The sequence below is a fragment of the Trichosurus vulpecula genome, chromosome 7 (genome assembly GCF_011100635.1).
Source record: "Trichosurus vulpecula isolate mTriVul1 chromosome 7, mTriVul1.pri, whole genome shotgun sequence".
NCBI lineage: Eukaryota > Metazoa > Chordata > Mammalia > Diprotodontia > Phalangeridae > Trichosurus > Trichosurus vulpecula.
Window position 1 is genome coordinate 109808183 of NC_050579.1, and position 21791 is coordinate 109829973.

The 21791-nt window shown below is 36.1% G+C and overlaps 1 protein-coding gene across 2 annotated transcripts in view; it reads right to left on the reverse strand.

Moving 5' to 3' along the window:
- Nucleotides 1-1637: 1637 nt before the first annotated feature.
- The window catches only part of STXBP5 (syntaxin binding protein 5), a 214002-nt gene continuing 193848 nt past the window's right edge, over nucleotides 1638-21791 (reverse strand). For both annotated transcript variants that reach the window (XM_036767272.1, XM_036767271.1), the window contains 3 exons: nucleotides 6396-6507; nucleotides 5248-5468; nucleotides 1638-2647 (listed from right to left, as the gene is read on the reverse strand). In XM_036767272.1, the coding sequence (XP_036623167.1) occupies nucleotides 2606-2647; nucleotides 5248-5468; nucleotides 6396-6507 (375 nt within the window). In that variant the 3' untranslated portion in view covers nucleotides 1638-2605. The remainder of the gene's footprint in view (nucleotides 2648-5247; nucleotides 5469-6395; nucleotides 6508-21791) is intronic.

A 21791-nucleotide genomic window follows, 5' to 3' on the forward strand; every position in this document is an offset into this window, starting at 1 on the left:
TTCATTATTCTGATTCTTTGCTTTACTAACATTTTGTTGTACCTACTCCCTGCCCTTTTTTTTCTTAGCTTGCTTGTAACTTTTTACATGTTTTTAAAGACAAAAAAAGATAAGTAGTTTCGCCTCTTAAAAGAAAAACAACTTCTGCAAATTAATCATTAAGGAATTGTTATTACTGCAACCTGTTTCTCTCACTGAAGATTACGTAAAACTAGTATCGAATTTTGTAAAATAACTGTTAAGGAATTGTGATCAGTACTACAGGCTGTCTCTCCCACCAAAAACTGAATTAAGTAGGTCCCTGAAAAAGTTCCAATATTATGTTTAAAAATGTATTTAGCTTTCTAATCTTAAAGTGAATTTTTAGTTTGCCACCTGTCATTGACAGGAAGAAAAGGAGCCAAGCATCCATTTGAGGTCATGTAAAATTTAACAAATTTCCTTCATTTTTAAATCAAACAAATATTATTTCATCTTATATATGATAGGTGAACCAACAAATGAAATAATTAACAGTCATAAAATAATCCTGTGGCATATTAAATAGCTGATATTATTAATCCACACATGTGGGAACCAATAAAATATTTTTCTTAGTGCTTCTTGTCAACTTTTCAAAATCTGTTGTTAACTTTTTGCATGGCATATGTTGAACTATTTTTCAAAGAGGTACTAAATATCTTTTATGCTAACATAACACAGAAAAGTGGGATATAAGACTATGATACAAATAAAGCAATTTGTGAATTATTACATTTTCATCATAGGGATAGTATTAAATAGAATACCAGAGCTTTGCACAAATTCCAAAAAGCTTTCTGCAGAAAAAGCGTGCATCGTTTTTGAACTGGTTTGAATCAACTCTTTTATATTATGTCTTTATCAAGTGATATTTAAAACTGACCTGAATGTAAACATTTTTGTCCAGTAGTGCACTTTTCATGAGATGTAAACAGAAAAGTCTCATTATGAAATGGTTAAAGAGGAAAAAAAAGATGTATAACGAGCCCTATACAATTAAGGTGTTGTAAAGTATGCCTTAATGACCCTATAGTAGAAAAAAAAATCGCTTGTGTATACTATCAATTTGTGCTCTGACTATTCTTTAAAGAAAAAAAAAACAAGACAATCACTGCCTTCAGAACAAAATATTTTAATTTCACGAACATTAACCTTAGTGTGGCTATTTTGCGCTTTTCTTTTACTGCTATAACAGAGCAATCGAGAATCTCACTGTATTAAGTCTGTATTAATAATGTGAGATTGCTTCCCAATCTAATCATTTCATTCCTGTCCTTAATGCTATACTGGGAAACCAGTACTTAATTTTTCATTGCTGGTCTTGTTTGGTATTAGATCCTAGTACTGGAAATAATTTAGTTACCAAAATGTACATTTTCTTCTCTTTTGGCTCATTAAAATTTTGAAAGGACATGTACAGATTTATAATATATTAATTCTACAGAAAATAGGTCATTGAATAGATTCATATAGAGTTAATTATTGACACTAGATGCTTGGTGTTTTCCATGTGATAGTATGTGCAGTAAGTTTTAACTGGCTCATCACCTGAGTGTACTGGTAACAAATAAAGGGTCTTTTCTCCCCTAATTATGGAGCTGCACATTTTACTGAAATAATGAAACCATGTTAGCAATTTTAATTAAATAGATGCAAAGGTACATTTGGTTAAACATTTTATAAAAAATTCAAGCATAAATTAAAACCTTAGCCAATTTTAACATTTTTACAAATTTAACCAATAACTTTTTTGGTCAAAACTACCATTAGCTGAGTTAATGAGAACAAAAACAACAGACATTGAAGTATTCTCCTCACCACAATGGAGGTTTTTCACTTTTCATACTGCATAGCCATTTTACAAAGAAATTTCCAGAAATATGAGCAGTTCATTCATGTTCTTTACACTTTTCAATGAAAAGTGACTCCTCTCTTTGTTTTGAACTTGACAGAGTATGGATTGAATACAGGAATAGAACAACAGAGATCCAAGAATAGCCCATCCACAGGTCAACTGTATGTTTATCAATAGCCAATACTTTAAGTTTGTCTTGTCTCAACAGATGGTAGTAAACAGTTTAATTCTTTTTCACTACTGATAATGATGACCAACCATGACAGTTGTTAATAGTTCAGTTCAATGATGCAAATATTACTGTTCTAGTTCCAGAACCCCTGGTTTACTGCCTCTCCTTAAATGAAACTCAACACCGATAGCTGACACAATAGCACAAAACCTCTAGGCATGTGAAATTTTAGTAAAGGACTGATCCAAGCCTGCCATTGCCATTTTGTGCCAATTTTCTCTTTCCTCTTCATGTGTCTTGTGTGATCTGCTCAGTTCTCAAGCTGTTAATTCATGGCTGGGATACTTGGATACTCCAGTTGTGTGTGTATGCATTTAAATACAATGCTCCTCAGTTAAAGCCACATGACTGAGGTAAAAACAGTGCATGATTGCTAGGGAAGAACAGCATCCAGTGATGAATACCCCTTCAATTCTGTCTTAAAGAAATTAATGGAAAGAAAAAAAGGAATTTTCCTCCTCTTCCAGACAAAGTTGGATGTAACTGGATTCTGGCTTTCAAAACTGGTACCACTTTTTATCTTTGTACTTCAACATCATCTAAAGAGAAAGAGAGAGAAAAAAATAATATATGTGTGGAAAATGGCCAGTAATAAAAATTTCAACTTAAAATTCATTTATTTGTGTTAGTAACAACACTATCATTAAAAGTTTAAAGTATAAAAAAGTCATAAAAACTACTGTATAAATGTTTGAAATCTATTTTATTCACATTTAGAATAGTCAGAGGGTATAAAAGGGAAATTTATATATCTAAGATGCAGGCTTGAGACAGTACCAAGATTGCTAGGATAGTTCTTAGAGAGTTTTTTAGAATTTGTTGTAAATTCACTTTTACACCAACCTATGCTTTAAAGATCAGAAAGAAAGTGAGAGTTAGTTAGACTGACATACAAGGAAGGTGGCCAGCTTGATTGGGAGGGAAGTGTCAGGTTTTACACAGCTCAGGAGGAATAAGATCTTGCTTAGATTTTCTTCATTTTTTGTCTTCCAATTACAGAAGTGAAGACTAAGGTATACACATTTGTGAGGAGACACCACAAATAAAATAGTTCCTTTTGGGCCATGGCAGGGATGGCATCAGGTGTTCTAGGAATAGAGTACTAACTATTTGGCTAGTTACCTAATTAAAGAGACACTTAGAGGGAATGGGTCTGAATAGAGGGACTTTTCAACAGAAATTTTAGAATAAGCACAAATACCTCTAAGCCTCTAAAAAAAGATTATACAATATAATTGGAAAAAGCAATACCCAGTCCAAGACCTCCCCTCCCCCCCAAATTCTCCAATGTACTCAAAAGAGCTTTGGCTTCATAGAAATATAAAATATTAATATTTAGAATCAGAATTATTTGAAACTATATATTCTCAAATTTCTAGTAGCTGCAGGGGGTATCTGAACCTTCAGTCTCAGCATGAGTAAAACATGGGAATATGAGTGGAAATTCCTGATTCTGGAGAAATAAAACTGTAACAAGATTGGAGGTATCCCCGAGGTGAAGAATAACAGTTGAAGGAATTAGGGATAAATACCAAAAAGGTAATCTGTCTTCTACTGACCACAGTAATACCCTCTACACAGGAGGTATTCAATAAATGCCTATTGATATTTATTCATTCTCCCCATTACGTTGTATTGCTTTTGTATATATTTTGTATGTGCTTATTTATACATAGTCTGCCCAACTCTTAATCTTCCCTACAGCCCCACCCAAGAACTTGGGGGAAATGATTGTGTTATTTTTGTTATTATGTCCTCAGGCCCAAGTCAATGCTTAAGAAGTCCTTGCTTATTGATTCATCCAACAAAAATTTTATTGCATCCTTTTATTTGAAGTACTAGATAAGCTCTATTGATGATGATATGACTGAAACAGTAGAGATCAATCAGTCTTGATACTCTGCAGCCTGCTACTATTTCTGATATAGCTTCAAAGCTTTACAAACTTCAATAGCTTGTAAATTCAACTAGAACACTAGGTTTACTTATAGGTTATGAAATTATAGAGAAATAAAAGCAGGAGGAAATCTCTTAAGACAAGTTCTTGTTATGTGTTTATTTTGGACATATTTCCTTGTGTTGCATGCAGATGAGGCAACTCTAACCTAACCTAATTGAACAATGTACCGATGCTAGAAAATGAGAATTTCACAAAAGACACTGACACAGACTATTATCATTTCCTAAATAAACTTAACTGATGTAAATTGGTCAGTACAACAGAGAGATCAGAATCAAAAGCCTAGAAACTGCCTCACCCAACAAACACTACATCTACTTCCAAAGTAGAGAAATATAACAGAAAAGAGCAAAACTGATTTAGAACAGTGGTATCAAATTCAAATAGAAACACTGTCTACTACACCATGCATAAGGATCCCTATGAGCGGCATGTTGACTTAGAGAACCACATATTAACATTATTCATGTTTTATTGTATTTTGATTTATTTTGGGCCACACTCTCAGGAAAATTGTATTATGAGAAAAAGTGGACTGTTTGTATAGCAAGAGAAAGTGATAACTCATGGACAGCCTACATGTTCTTTGGTATCTAAGTAATGTCAAAAGTGTGAAAGGTACCTAGAATATTGGCTAAACTTCTCCAAAAAAGATTTGTAGGAGGACATAGCCAAAAGTCACACAGGATGAGAGGGTATGAATGGACTGTAATTTGTAATCCTGGAAGATGAAATTATAGAAGGCATAAGGCAAGCTCTAAAAGTATTTCTTTATACAATGAGAAATTGCATGTTTTGTTAGTACCATACTGAGTCTAATTAAGTTCTAGAATATGTTTGTAGATATATGGTACCAGAATACCATCTACTGACACATGAAAATGCATGTGCACAAAGAGTCTGAGAATCATGGAGACACAGAATAGTGGATATGGAAGGGTTTTTACAGATTATTTAGCAAAACCCTCTCACTCTACAGTCGAAGAAACTGAGGCTCAGAGTGCTCATGTATCTTGCGCTACTAGTGTGTTGGGCTAGACCTGGCAAGAGCCAAGATTTCCTGATACCTAGCCCATGGCTCTTTCTACTTGACTAAACAGTAATTTGTTATATTCAGTCACAGAAAAAGCTTCATTTCTGGAATGTTTCTTTCAGTCAATATATTTTCGCTAGGCATACCTCATGAGCATGTTTAGAAAATGAATCTGCACTTGATAGCATTGCACCTGTCCTTTCTTCAAGATCACCAAGTTTCTGTCCTCTTTCATCCAATGCCAACCTGGCTCGAGCCAGTTCACCAACTACACCAGATGCTGCTCCTTTAACACCTTCAATACCACCAGGACCAGGGATGTGTTGAGCAAGACTCCTGGATGCCTTTCCAGATGCTGATTCTCCAACTGAATATTCATTGATAACAACAAATTAAAAAAAAAGAAAATTTTCTTGTCATTCAAAATTCCAAACAATTTATAATACTTGTCACCATTTATTTGCAAGTTTGAGGGTGTCACAATTTTTTAAAAAATTAGTACTTACATTAAGCATGAAATTTGTGAATGGTCAACTGGTACTATTCATGTAAACCTATTACATTGACAAAATTATCCTAGTAGTAGATGTTTTGAAGCAAGTATATTGAAAAAGACCCTTTGACAATAACAATCTTACTTAAGTGTACAAAATTCAAACGTTTCCTTAATTAATACAGTTATAGATAGACAGGAAAATATAGAAACAGCGCAATTGTATTGCACAACTTCTCTATCAATGATTATTTTATTCCCTTTATTTTTGGTCAAATCCATCAACTTATAATAAACTAGAGGATGTCTGTCCGTCAATTTATAATGAACTAGAGGATGTTCAGAGGAGGGCATCCAGGATGATTAAGGGCCTTGTCCTTAATTCTTTCATGAGGCTGGAAGAACAGCATGTTTACCCTGAAGAAAAGAAGACTCAAGAAGGACATGATAACTATGATTAAGTATCTAAAGGGTTCTCAGGTGGAAGAGAACTTAAATGTTTTCTGATTGGCATCAGAGGACAGAAGAAGGAGCAGAAGTGAAAGAAAGTTGCAGGGACAAATTTAGGCTTGAAATATGGAAAATAATTTCCCAATGATCAACAGGTTACCAAAAGTGTCTTTCTTAAACTGTAGGCTCCCAAACTGAACACAATATACCAGATATGATTTAAACAAGGTAGAGTACAGAGACCATTGCTTCCTTATTCCTGGAGGATTTCATACGTTTAAGAAATTTTATATTGCTTAAATGTTTCCTTTTGCTGATTTTTTTTTCTAAAATAAAAATAAATTAACTTACAGAGTTCTTCTCTGTCAAGGGACTGTGCACCACCTCCAAATAAGCCTTTAAAAAATCCCCTGTTTGGTGCTTCAGGTGTTTCTACTGGAGTGAAGAGTTCACCTAACATTTCCTTTGAAACCAAAATAAATAATAATTGTTAAAAGGTAGATGAAAATCCCCTAAGTGAAAAATAAAGCAATTCCAAAAGGGATTAGGATATATTTTCAGCTTAACCTTATAATAATATTTACTAGGATTTACAAACAGATTGTGTAAGTACATATTAATGAATTAGATGAACAAAACTTTATTCTAGAAATGTATTCCTAAAAAGTTGGCAATAAAGTATATTTCTCTAAGTTGAATGATATTTTTCTTATTGAATTTCATTATAAAACTAGATATACATTTAAATATTGCATTTTATCCCCAGTATGTAAGCAAAAGTTGTAACTAATAAAGTAATTTTAAAAATCATGTTCAAAAAGGAAATAAAACTTTCCAATAAATATGGATAATTATAGTCAGCTTAAGTTACAAACAAAATACAAACACTATATTTACATTGAATGACAGGTGACTTGATGTAATGGAGAAGACCATTTGGAATTAAATGTCTGAGCCTTGGTTATACCATAGAGGATCATTAATTTGGGAGTTTTAGAGAACATTACTGATTTTAGGTATGTAATGGAACATATGACTTCTGAGGCGATTTCCAACTGTGAACTTCTAGGATTTTATGATAATTCACTGTGTAATACTGAGAAATAACTTCATCTCTAAACTATAGTTTTCTATACGCCAAACGAGACTTCCAGCTCTGAGCTTTTATGATTCCACTGCTTATTCACCTGATACCTGGCCTTTGACATCGAATATACTAGAGACTCAATCTTTTATTCAGAGTGCAAAAATTCCTAATTATTTAAGTATCAGCATTCGTGATAATAATTAGCCCCAACTAACATCAGGAAATAAAAAAGGAACTTATAAATACAAATAGGAGCCCACCTTAAGGGCATAGTGAAAAAAAAAGTTGTAGACTGCCATGCATTTTCCTCAGCAATATCAAAGCAATGTCAGTATGTGTCACTAATAGAAGCATGGTGTATTCACATAGCAATGTCTTAGCATTCCTCTCTTACGGGGAGAGAACAAGCCTATAATTTAGCTTACTTTGGGAACCTGACAGGAGAGTCAACAGGGGATAAGGCTGACCTCCCAGTGTCAACTACAAAATCTGAGGATTTTTCTGAAGTGTCAATTGAGCTGAGTGTGCGCAAGTTAAGAAAAGAAGGCAAAAACACCTACAGAAACCTTGACTGAGAATGACATTTATAATCAGTTTCAAGTGTCAGGAGGTAGATCAAACTCTCCTTTCTTTTTCATTTTCTTAAAGTCTGAATTTCTGGTTATCAGATTTCCAATAAGACAAGGGTAAATAAAAAATGAAAAGGCTTTCCAAATGTTGTAACTCCAACAAGTCAATACTAATACCACTCAGTGAATATGTTGCTGCCAATTTCTAAAATCAAAATTTAAATATATAGTAGGTTATAATAAAGTACAGTTCATTTTAAGATGATTATAGTACTTTTCCAAGTACTATAAATATGAGTTATAACAAAAAGGTTTATAATCTACTTTAAATTACTACAGTTCAAATTGAAATGGAATGTTTCCATTTCTAAGTTTTAGTTTTGCAAAATCTTTTTTTCCAAATAATTTCAGATACGTGACATTGATTTGGGCCTCAACCCTATGAGAGGTCCAAGGAGCTATATTACACTACGTTATCTTTGCTGTTCCCACTAGTATGTTGGAAATACTTTAAGGACAAAACAAAACTTGTAGTACTTAAGACTACTTACGCAAATAAAAAAATAAAAAGTAAAAAATAAAAGTGGGTAACCCTGGTATAGAATCCCTGAGATGAAATTAAACATGGAGATAGATCATCTCATCCAACTATTTATCTGACAAATAAATTCACTGTACAATATCTCTGACAAGTGATCATCAAGGCTTTGATTGAACCTCTCCAGTGACAGGAAACTTACTGTCTACTAGACGGCTCATTTTACTTTCATAAACTTTTGTGAGGAAGTTCTATCTGAAATTGAGCCAAGATTTGTTTTTAGTGCAACTAGTACTATTTTTTTTTCTCTGAAGTCAAGGAGATGATATCTAGTTTCTTTTTTATGGTATTCTTTCAAATATTTCATGATAGCTACCATTTCCTCCATATTTCTGCCAACAAGTCGTCTTCTCCAGGCTAGATATACCCTTCCTCATATACATGCTTTTGAGTTCCCTGATGATCCTGGTTGCCATCCCCTGGATATACTCCAGATTGTCAAGAACTATTTTTAAAAAGAGTAGCAAGAATTAAACACAGCATTACAGATGTGGTCTGACAAATGCAAGGCAGAGTAGATCAAATACCCTACACTCTTATACTCTATATCACTTATGGCCTAAATTCCTATTAACTTTTGGGACAGCCACTTCACACTGTTGACTCACGTTTAATTTTTATAGTCCAATAAAATCTCTACACTCTTTTTCATATTGAATCATAGATTTAGAGCTGGAAAGGACCTTTGAAGCCACTGAGTCCAACCCTTTCATTTTACAGATGGATAAACTGAAGTGCAGAAAGGCGGTGATTTGACCAAGTGCCATTGCCAGGATTACTTTGATTCATTTTCGGTGCTTTTTTCCACTAAATAATGATGCCTCTCTAGCCACATGTAACACATCTTATACTACAGCAAGCCTGCACAACCTGCGAGGCCCACAGGCATGTCAAAGGATTTTGGGTGGCCTGCAAAAAATGAAGAAGATACTTTCTTCTACATTTTTTGCGGGCCATCTGAAATTCTTTGGCGAGCCACCGTTTGTACAGGCCTGTAACTTAAAAAAACAAAACAAAACATTAGTGAAGGACTTGACATTTATCCCTATTTAATTTAATCTTAGATGTACCCTATCGTCCAAACCCAGTTTGGATTTATTAAGGAGAAGCAGTGTGATATTGCAGGTAGAATACATAATTTGGAATTAGGAAGATGTGCCTTGTCACTGACTACCTATTTGACTATAGAGAATTTACTTCAACTTCCTCTGAATCTCAGTTCCCTTATCTATAAATTGGGATTAACATTTATAGTATCTACAAAATTGTAGTGCAGCTGAAACAAGAATTATAAGGCCCTTTACAAGCCTTAAAATGCTACCCCAAAATATCAGGTATCATTTTTATTTTGATCCGGTCTTCCAACAAACATGTAAGTTATCCCTTCCAGCTTCATTTCATTTGAAAATTTGCTAATTGCCAACTACTTTCATCCTGGCCATTTCAACAAAAATGCTGAACTGGTCAAAGCCAAAGACTGACCTCACTCATATAGATCTGTTTCTATATTTACTGGGTTTTACTGAGTCAGAAATCTGGCTAGCACACTCTCTCTCCTTTGTTTGTTACTTACACCAGTGTTTGCAGTGGTAAGACATGGAAACTTTTAGTCATGATCAGACTTCAGAGAATAATATGAGTGGGGACCTTAATCAACTGGCTCCTTTCCTAACCTGTGGCTGGCGAGGTTCTACTTCTAGCTCTTTGTGATCCCGAGTCATAGTCTCAGAGATTTGCCAAGGAGCACTGAAAGGTTAAGTGACTTGCCCACAGTTAGTTTATGGCAGAGGTAAAATTTGAAGCCAAATCTTCCTGACTCCAAGGCTAATTTTTTCACATAGTACTCAAAAGATGGTATGCTATATCTGAGCAGGACAAAGCCAGAGGGAACTATGGTGGAAGTCCATAGCACTTCTGATGTGCAAAATGATCATCCATTCTGGGAATAGGTGTAAGACACTAATCAAAACACATAGTAGATAGTTTTATCTGACATGCTGCTCTTGTTCCACTGTTCAGGGACAGGGGAAGGAACTGATCTTGTTCCCAGGTGCCCCAATTTTACTTCTTCCCTGGGGAAGCTGGCATTTCCTCAGGGACGAACATCTGCTTACACTCACTCCAGCACCTATCACCATATCATTTTATCCAGTAAAACAAATTGACAGGGGTCTAGGAGCCAAAATGAGCTCAATCTATTCTCAGACTCAATTTATTTTCAAGAAGTTTCGTTCACTGTCATAGTGGTACACAAACAAAGTAAATGCCTATTGTACTATACATATTAATAAATAAAGATAAAGGTACCAATAACTTGAGGGGATGGCATGGGGATCAAGAAAGGCCTCAGGTAGGGGGGAGCATTTGAGGTAGGCCCTAAAGTAAATAGGAGGGTGAGGAGGTGAGGAGGGACTACTTTCCACCATAACACTCTACTACAATAATTAGGTCTTTTAAGCTCAGGGGCAATGACTCCTAATGATTGGTTGCCTTCTATCTTAGGGAATTTATTTTAGGTGAAAGGTTATGAATTCAATCACAATCATTCCAAGCCCCTAGTTAGGAAAATGCCTAACATTTAGGCAGAAATTGGGCACTTTACCTTAAATTTTCAATTATATCTATTTCTAGTTAACCCAGGGCCTCTTCATGGTTGATGCAAAAATTCTGGCTACAACAAGAAGTTTGGGAAACAAAATATCAGATTATGTCTTACTGTCTGTGGAATGAGAGGAGAAAGGAAAAAGAGTTGACTATTCCTTGGGACACCCCTCTCACTGAGGCATCAGCCTGAGTCTCTTGCCCTGAGATGCCTATAGGCCTATGGCCCTCCTTGATCACTCCTCTGCCATAGATCAGTCCTACCTTCTCTTTCTTCATTTGCTGGTTCTCCCTGAGCTGCTGGTTCTTTCTGCATCAGTTCTTTATGACCCTGTTTTTTGCTCTTTGCTTGCAGATTCTCAGAATCTTCATCTAATTTTGAAATAGCTCCTCTTTTTTTATGCAAGCTTATTAGAGCATGGTTAAGTTTCTAGGCTGATTCAAGGAGGTATACAGGCTCAGATGGTTGGCTGACTGATTTAATCAAGAAGTAGTCTTTTAAGTGGAGTGGGATAATCAATGGAGACCCACCCTTATAGCAGCAATGAGGGGCAGCCCATGCAAAGGTTTGGAGACGTAATATGGAAAGCTTTGTACATATAATACAAGTAGGCAGAATATAACTGGACAGGAACATAAACTATCCTTTGCTTATATCTCATGTCCTCTTTTTAGAGTCCTGGATTTACTACTGACCACTTAAATCATATACTGTCTTCTACCCTTCAATCTCTTGATCTCCTGACCTACCACAATTCATGAACTGCCAATCTTCAACCTGTAATCACTCCTACCATTTACCTTTTCCATTCCTATCCCTTTATTTATAAACATCATGCATCTGTGACGAATGGCTTTACTACAAATTCATTTGAGATAATCTCAGCTAGAATATGGTGGTCTTCACATTCTTCTCTTACCAGCACAGCAGTTCTTTTAAACCCTCCTCCTCAAGCCCTCAATACCTCCTTTACACCCCTTGTTCCCAGGAGACGAATTCTTGTATCCATACTATCTCACATGTGAACAGCATTGTTCTCATCCATCCTCAACTCTGTTCTGCTCTAGGTTCTGAAGAAGAGGTAGACTTCTACCTTATTAAGGCTAATTTCTTCACATGTATCCTTGATTTCATCCCCTCTGAAACCTCTCTTCAGGATCAATATTTCTCATCTTCAACATTTTCTCCTACTACCTATAAATATACCTAGGGTTTTCTCATTTTTAAAAAACAAACAAAAACCTTCAATTGATGCTACCATTCCATCAAACTATTGTCCTATATCTTATTTCTCTGTAAATCTCAACTTCCTAGGAGTCAACTTCCTCATGGCCTGCTTACTTTGGAACATCTTACAATTAGACTTCTTGACTTACTATAATAAAACTTTCTCTCCAAGGTTATCAAGAATGTCTTAAGTGAGGGGCAGCTAGGTGGTGCAGTGAGTAGAGCACTGGCTCTGGAGTAAGGAGGAGCTGAGTTCAGATCTGGCCTCAGACACTTGACACACTTACTAGCTGTGTGACTTTGGGCAAGTCATGTAACCCCAATTGCCCTGCCTTCCTCCACTCCAAAAAAAAAAAAGAACATCTTAAGTGTTAAATCTAATAGCCCTGCCTCTGTCCTCATCATTCTTTTTAAATTTTTAAAAAAAAAATATTTATTTTAGACAAATATTAAAACTTAAATACATAATAAGAAAAAAAAACATTAGAAACTTAAATATAAAATAAGAAAACCAAAATAAGACACGTCATATGCACAGTAGAATATATGAGAGGTTTCAGAATATATAGCAATAACTTATCATTTCAAGAAAATCTATATATTAAATACTATGCATTATGTTGAAAGCTGTCCATCTTTGCTTCCTTGTACGTTTTCTTTCATTCTCTGCTGTACACTTTTTACTTCGTTCTCTTCTCCCCCTTCCTCCCCACTAACCGCCACCCAAAGGCTACAATTGAGCATGGATATATTTATATATAGGTATTAATATATACATACACACATACATATATAAACATAGACTTTCTCTATGAGATTCTACTCCTAATCTTGTTATGTTTGTGCATATCTCTTTTTTCCTATTTCTCCTATCTCCTCTACTTTACTTCTACATGCTACCTTGCTCTCCTATTACTTAACCTACTCCCACTCCAGCAATCCCTCTCTTATCCTCCCAATCCCTAAATTTAAACACCCTTTTGTACACTGCTTAGACCTATTCTATCCCCCTCCCCTCTAAAGCTCTTTCTCTTATCCTCCCATCCACCTAAATCTAAACACCCTTCTATATCCCCCTTTTAACCTATTCCTTCACCCTCCCAACTAAAGATCCATCCTTCATCTCTCTCCCTTCCCTATCCCCTTTTATTTCTTTTTAAATTTAGAAGACTTTTATACTCTTCTAGATGTATATGCATTTTCCCCTCTTAAACATATTCCCAATGAAAGTAGGTTTCCAGAACTAACAGCCCCCCTCCCCAATCTAATTCCTCTGTACTGGTTCTTCCTCTTGCACCTCATTTGTATAATTACTCTTTTAGCTGTTCTTAAATGGTTTTACTTTTTTTTTTTTACAGTGGAAAGAACATTTGTTTATTTTTTCTTTTCTATTAGTTAATTTATTTATTTTTAATTTTTGACATTCACTTCCATAAGTTTTAAATTTTTCCCCCTCCCTTCCCAAAATGGCCTGCAATCTACATTCCTATTAAACATATTTTCACATTAGTCATACTGTGTAGAAGAATTTACAACAAATGGGAGAAACCATGAGAAAGAAAAACAAAACAAAGAAAACAGTCTGCTTTGCTCTGCATTCAGACTCCATAGTTCTTTCTCTGGATGTGGATGGCATTTTCCATCATGAGTCCTTTGGAATTGTTTTAGGTCCTTGCATTGCTGAGAAGGGCTAAGTCTATCAAAATTAGTCATCGAACACTGTGGCTGTTATTGTGTACAGTGTTCTCCTGATTCTAAGCTCATCACTTCACTCAGCATCAGTTCATATAAGTTTCTCCAGGTTTTTCTGAAGTCCACCTGCTCATCATTTCTTATGAAACAATAGTATTCCATTACATTCATATACCAGAACTTGTTCAGCCATTTCCCAATTGATGGGCATCCCCTCAATTTCAAGTTCTTTGCCACATAAAGGGAGCTGCTATAAATATTTTCGTACATGTGGGTCCTTTTCACATTTTTATTATCTTTTTGGGATACAGCCCTAGAAGTGGTATTGCTGGGTCAAAGGGTATGCACATTTTTATAGCCCTTTGGGCATAGTTCCAAATTGCTCTCCAGAATGATTGGATCAGCTCACAGATCCACCAACAATGAATTACTGTTCCAGCTTTCCCATATTTTCTCCAACATTTATCGTTTTCTAGTTTTGTCATGTTAGCCAAACTGATAGGTATGATGTGGTACTTCAGAGTTGTTTTGATTTGCATCTCCCTAATCTTTTTTTCTAATTTAATTTATTTCATATTTTTAGTTTTCAGCACTGATTTTCACAAGAGTTTGAATTACAAATTCTCTCCCCATTTCCACCCCCCCCACTCCAAGATGGCATATATTCTGGTTGCCCCGTTCCCCAGTCAGCCCTCCCTTCTGTCACCCCACTTCCCCCCCATGTCCCCTCCCTTACCCTCTTGTAGGGCAAGATAAATTTCTATGCCCCATTGCCTGTATATCTTATTTCCTAGTTGCATGCAAATACTTTTTTTTAACATCTTTTTTTAAAACTTTGAGTTCCAAATTCTCTCCCCTTCCACCCCCCCCACCCTCCCCAAGAAGACAAGCAATTCAACATCAGCCACATGTGTATCATTATGCAAAACCCTTCTACAATACTCATGTTGTGAAAGACTAACTATACTTTGCTCCTTCCTATCCTATCCCCCTTTATTCAGTTTTCTCCCTTGACCCTGTCCCTTTTCAAAAGTGTTTGCTTTTGATTACCTCCTCCCCCTATCTGACCTCCCCTCTATCATCCCCCCTTTTCTATCTCCTTCCTCCTTCCTTCCTGTGGGGCAAGATACCCAATTGAGTGTGTATGTTCTTCCCTCCTCAGGTCAAATCCAATGAGAGCAAGATTCACTCATTCCCGCTCACCTGCCCCCTCTTCCCTCCTAACAGAACTGCTATTTCTTGCCACTTTTATGTGAGATAATTTACCCCATTCTATCTCTCCCTTTCTCCCTCTCTCAATATATTCCTCTCTCATCCCTCAATTTGATTTTTTTGGATATCATCCCTCCATATGCAACTCACCCTGTGCCCTCTGTCTATATATATTCACTGAGAAAACTTGAAAGTCCTCTATTTTATTGAAAATCCATATTTTGCCTTGGAGCATGATACTCAGTCTTGCTGAGTAGGTGATTCTTGGATTTAATCCTAGCTCCATAGACCTCCAGAATATCGTATTCCAAGCCCTTAAATCCCTTAATATAGAAGCTGCTAGATCTTGTGTTATGATGATTGTGTTTCCAAAATACTCAAATTGTTTTTTCTGGCTGCTTGCAGTATTTTCTCTTTGATCTGGGAGCTCCGGAATTTGGCGACAATATTCGAGGAATTTTCTTTTTGGGATATTTTTCAGGAAGTGATCAGTGGATTCTTTCAATTTCTATTTTACCCTCTGGCTCTAGAATATCAGGGAAGTTCTCCTTGTTAATTTCTTGAAAGATGATATCTAGGCTCTTTTTTTGATCATGGCTTTCAGGTAGTCCAATAATTTTTAAATTATCTCTCCTGGATCTATTTTCCAGGTCCGTGGTTTTTCCAATGAGATATTTCACATTGTCTTTCATTTTTTTCATTCTTTTGCTTCTGTTTTATAATATCTTGATTTCTCATCAAGTCACTAGCTTCCACTTGCTCCAATCTCATTTTTAGGGTAGTATTTTCTTCAGTGGTCTTTTGGACCTCCTTTTCCATTTGGGTAATTCTGCCTTTCAAGGTATTCTTCTCCTCATTGGCTTTTTGGAGCTCTTTTGCCATTCGAGTTAGTCTATTTTTTAAGGTGTTGTTTTCTTCAGTATTTTTTTGGGTCTCCTTTATCAAGTCATTGACTTGTTTTTCATGGTTTTCTCACATCATTCTCATTTCTCTTCCCAATTATTCCTCTACTTCTGTAACTTGCTTTTCCAAATGCTTTTTGAGCTCTTCCATGGCCTGAGACCAGTTCATGTTTTTCTTGGAGGCTTTTGATGTAGGCTCTTTGACTTTGTTGACTTCTTCTGGCTGTATGTTTTGGTCTTCTTTGTCACCAAAGAAAGATTCCAAAGTCTGAGTCTGAATCTGAGTCCTTTTTCACTGCCTGGCCATGTTCCCAGCCAACTACTTGACCCTTGAGTTTTTCATTGGGGTATGAATGCTTGTAGAGTAGAGAGTACTTTGTTCCAGGCTTGAGGGGATGCACTGTTGTTTTCAGAGCTATTTCTCACAGAAAGTGCTGCCACACCAGTGCTCCTCCTCCCCCAAGAACCACCTACCTGGACCTGACTCAGATCTTAAGCATGCTGTGCATCCTGCTCTGATCTGTCACTTAATTCCTCCCACCAGATGGGCCTGAGGCCAGCAGCAACTGCGGCTGAAGTTCCAGAGCTACACCACCTCTGCTGCCCCTGGGGCGGTGGCCCGAACTGCGAACTCCTTTCACTCTGTCTCCTGCAGCTTTTCCCACCACAGCTTTTCCCACTAACCGTCTCTGTTGTCTCTGGTGTTTGTGGGTTGAGAAGGCTGGTAACTGCCACAGCTCACTGATTCAGGGCGCTAGGGCCTGTTCCACCCTGCTCCCAGTCTTGTTGGTCCTGCCTCCTTCATCTCCCTAATCAATAATGATTTAGAGCATTTTTTTCACATGGCTATAGATAGTTTTAATTTCTTCCTCTGAAAACTGCCTGTTCATATCCTTTGATCATTTATCAATTGGAGAATGACTTGTATTCTTGTAAATTTGACTCAGTTCTCTATATATTTTAGAAATGAGGGCTTTATCAGAGACACTAGCTGTAAAAATTCTTTCCCAGTTTTCTTCTTCCCTCCTAATCTTGGTTTCATTGGCTTTGTTTGTGCAAAATCTTTTCAATTTAATGTAATCAAAATTATCCACTTCGCATTTCATAATGTTCTCTATCTCTTGCTTGGTCAAGTTTTATTTTTTTAAAGTCATATCACACTCAGGTCTACCCTTTCTTATAGGCTACCTAATTACTAGGAACAATCTTAGACAAAGGTTTTACATTTTTCACACATAAAAGGTAAACATTCTATCTTTATTTAGTCACTTGTAATCAGTCATTGGTATGTACTTTATATTTTCTCTTGGTTCTTGTATGTTGCATCTTCTATTGAGTTCTTTTTTAACAAAGTTGTTTTTTTTTTTTTTAATGGAGTCCTGAAAGTCTGACAGTTGATCAAATGTACATTTTTTTCATTCAGAATTATGCTTAGCTTTGCTGGGTATATTTTTGGCTGGAGGCCCAGTTCTTTTGCTCTTCAATATATAGTGTTCCAAGACCTGCAATCTTTTAGTGTTGCCAATGCTAGGTCTTGTGCGATTCTAATTGTGGTACCATCATATGCAAATTGTTTTTTTCTTGCTGCTCGTAATATTTTGTCCTTGACCTGGGGGTTTCAGAATTTAACTATAATATTCCTGTGAGTTTGCCTTGTAAGATCACTTTCAGGTGGTGATTGATAGATTTTTTTCTATTTCTACTTTCCCCTCTTGTTCTAATGCTTCAGGAAAATCTTCTTTAATTATTTCTTGTATTATTGTACCAAGATTCTTTTATTTGATCAGAACTTTCAGGTAGTCCAATTATTATGTTTTCTTTTCTTGATCTGTTCTCTAGATCCGTTCTTTTTCTTATAAGATGTTTCACATTCTCTTCTATTATTTTCATTCTTTATATTTTTTTTTTATTTCTTCATCTCTCATAACTCCACTGACTTCCCCTTGCCCAATTCTGATTTTCAAGGAGTCATTTTCTTCTTTAAGATTCTGGATCTCCTTTTTTAACTGGCTTTCTTTCTTGTCATAATCTTTTTGTTTTTCTTGTATTATTCTTATTTTTCTTTTTAATTTTTCCTCAGTCTCATTTGATTTTTAAAGTCTTTTTCAAATTCCTCAATAATTTCTTTTTGGGCAGGTGACCAATTGACATTACTCTTTGGGGTAGAAGAAGGTTTCTTTGCTTCAGTATCCTCTTCTGAAGATGAACCCTGGTCTTCTCTATTTCCATAGAAGCTCTCCATGGTTGGATTCTTTCTCCTTTGCCTGTACATTTTTTTTTTGGCAATAATTTAGTTTTTATAATCACCTCTAGTCCTGGGGCATGGGGGATGGTGCCTCTCGTGTCTGATCCTCTTCAGTTCTCCCCTCTGATCTTGAACTCAAACCAAGACCTCTGGCCTCCTGCAAGTGCCCACAGCCAGCAGTGTCCCTGTCCCACTGCTTTTGCACTCACAGGGCTAGGGGTGGGGGTGGGGTGTTGGGCAGTGCTGCTTCCTTCTCTCCCTGCACAGCACAGCTGGGTCTTGTGTTCCTTGTCAGCAGAGGTTCCCTAGATCTTCCCCAGATCAGATGCCCAAATCCCCTCACTTTCCAGGGTGTAAAAGTTCCTGAGGTGGCTGAGGCAGCCTCCCAACCCAGCTAACCCTAAGTCTTGCTGTTTGTTGTTAAAACAGACCCTAGCCTGGAGGTATTTACTCTTTACAAGGAAGATCTAGTTCTGGGATTTTTCTTCAGGTCTTCTCTGATTGTCCCAGGAGGACCCCTGTTCTGCCCCCACTCTTATTTGTTTTCACTGCTCTATGTTCCACCTAGAGGCACTATTTAATCTCTTTTGTGGAGGAAAATCTTGAGAGCTTGAAATTTTCTGACCTACTCTGCCATCCTCCCAGAATCCTCTTGTCCTCGTCATTCTTAACCAAGCTACAGTTTATGACACTATTAACCACTATCCCTTCCTAGATTCTCTTTCACTTATTTCCACAATACTGGAATCCTGCTTCCAGATTCTGGCTTTTTTCTGAGCTATCAAAACACTCCTTCATCAGATTCCTTTGCTACCATCCGTTTCCTACTCTCTAAATGTGGATGTCCTTCCACTCTTTGACTTCTCTCTCTTGATGATCTCATCAGCTACTATGGATTAATATTAGCCCTATGGAGATGATTCTTTGATGTATATTGCTCATAAACTCTAATCCATAAATGTGCCATCTCAAACTCAAAATTCTATAGTTTGTTCTGTTCTCAAAACAAAACTCATTCTCTTGCTCTTCCAAACTTCTTTAATTTTATTAGATGATCTATCTACTTTTTAGACATCCAGGTCCATGAATTTGGAGACAATACACACTTTTCTTGACCTCTCTGTAGGAACTGATGTCAAATGCGCTCTCCTTCTAGATTTTATCTCCTCTTGAGTTTTTGTGATGTTATTTTTTCTTGGTTCTCCTTCCTGCCTAACTGTCCATTCTAAAGCTCCTCTGCTAGATATCACCCATATCCCACCCCCACTCCAAAATGTGCTTGTACCTAAAGGCTCTTTCCTGGATCTATTCTCTCTCTTAATGACTTCATTAACTTTTGAGTTCAACTATCATCTCTATGTATATATCCTCTTTTGTAGATGATTCCCAGATTAGTATATCTAGCCCTAATCCCTCTCTTCAGTCTCGGTTCAATATCATGAACTGCTTCTAGACAGTTCAAACTCATCAAGCCCAAAAGAAACCTCTCTTTTCTCCCTAAACCAACCTCTTTTCCAAACTTCTCTAATTTTCTCAAGAGGACTACCATCCTTCTAATCACCCAAGTATGAAACCTTGAAGTTGCCTGTGACTTCTTACTCTTACCCTCACATATCCAATTAGCTTCCTAGTTGTTGATTCTAACTCCATAACATTTCTTATATTTGACCTCTTTTCTCTACTCATATTCAAATTTTTTGCCTGGACTATCGCAACAGAATATTAATTGGTCTCCCTTCCTTAAGTCTCTTCTCTCTTCAATCCAAACCCTACACAGCTGCAAAAGTGATATTCCTAAAGCATGTCTTATCGTATCATTCCCCTGATCAACAAACTCCAGTGGCCCCCTATTATTCCCAAGATCAAATGTAAATACTTCTATTGTGCATTTAAAGCCCTTCTATGCTATCTACTTTTTAGCCAAACTGTACTTCAAAGCCCTTCATAACCTTGCTCTAGCATGCCTTTTCAGGCTTATCATACATTACTCCCCTTTATACAGTAATGGTCTATCCAAAGTGGCCTTGCTTTTCTTGATAGAGGACATTCCATTTCCTGTGTCTATGCCTTTGCAAAGGCTGTCCTACATGGCTGGGATTCTCTTCATGCCCACCCTTAAAATTCCTAATCCTTCAAAACTCAGTTAAAATGCCATCTCCTACATGAGAAGTTTCCTGATCTAGCTGTTTGTGAATTATTTACATTATTCAAATATATTTTATGAGAATTTTGTATACACTTAAACATGTATACATCATCTCCCATAAGAAAATGTAACTCCTTGGGGAAAAGGACAATTTTATTTTTATTCAGCACCATTCAAGTACAAGATGAGCTTAATAAATGATTTTTGATTCTTCCCTCTCAGGCACTTCTCATTGTCAAATTTTGCTGATAGTAATTGCACACCATCCCTGTCATCTGCCTTCTTCTCTGTACTCATCGAGTTGCCCTCCTATTCTGGCTTTAATGTCTTCTCTCCTAGATTACTATAATAGCTTCATAGAAAATTGGTGCCTCTTTTTCTCCAAATCATCCTCCATTCAATTCCCAAAATATGCCTCCTGAGGTATGGATCTGAGCATGTCATTTCCCATCTCAAAATCTTTTTTAGTAACTTAACTCCTTATTGCCTAATATAAAATACAAACTTCACTCTGGTATTTAAAACTATCTACAACCTACCTTTTCAGCTTTATTTAGCTCTTTCTTTTTATGCAATCTACATTTTAGTAAAACTGTACTAACGCCTATTCTTCAAATTTGGAATTCCATCCCTACCCTCTCTGCATTCTTACATGCTTTTCTCCATGTCTAGAATAGTATTTTGTTTGTTTATTCATTTATTTATTTATATTTTCTGTCTTTCCTTATCTTCCTTCAAGGTTCATCTCAGGTAATAAGTCTTCTGTGAAACCTTCTCTAGAACCCTAGTTGTTGATGATCTCCCCTCCCTTTAACTGTCCTGTATTTACTTACATATGTACATGTTGCATCCCCCAGTAAAATGTGAGTTCCTGTTTTATTTTTGTCTTTGTAACTACTGATCGGTGCCTTCCAAAAGTGTATTTTTCATGTTTGTTTAGTTGAAATGGATCAATGGAAGTACAATTTTAGCAAAATCTAAAGCTAACCTACATTGCTAAGAGAATAAGTAATGAAATCTAATGATATTAGGATACATTTTCTGCTAGAATGTGGTCTACTAAACTTTCCTAAATTATTATCTATTATAATATAAACACTTTAAAATATTTCATGATACAATAATAAGTAGAAATGGCTTACTTTTTCACTAAAGCTTTCTAATGACTATAGATTTTATTGTACTTTACTTTATCACTATATGAGCAGAACAAGAAGCTTACATGGTAAAAGACTGGAACTCATGAAGCATTCAATGGATGTGCTTTGAGAAGTATACGACCCTCTTCTCTCCTCTTCCTTCTCTATGTGTGTGTGTATATATATATACATATATATATACACACACACATAAATATATAAAATATATATATACACATACACACAAAATTATATACTCATTAGAATTAAAAACTAAGACTAAGAGAATAAAAATAACAAGTTCGAATTCTTTAAAAGTATGTACTGA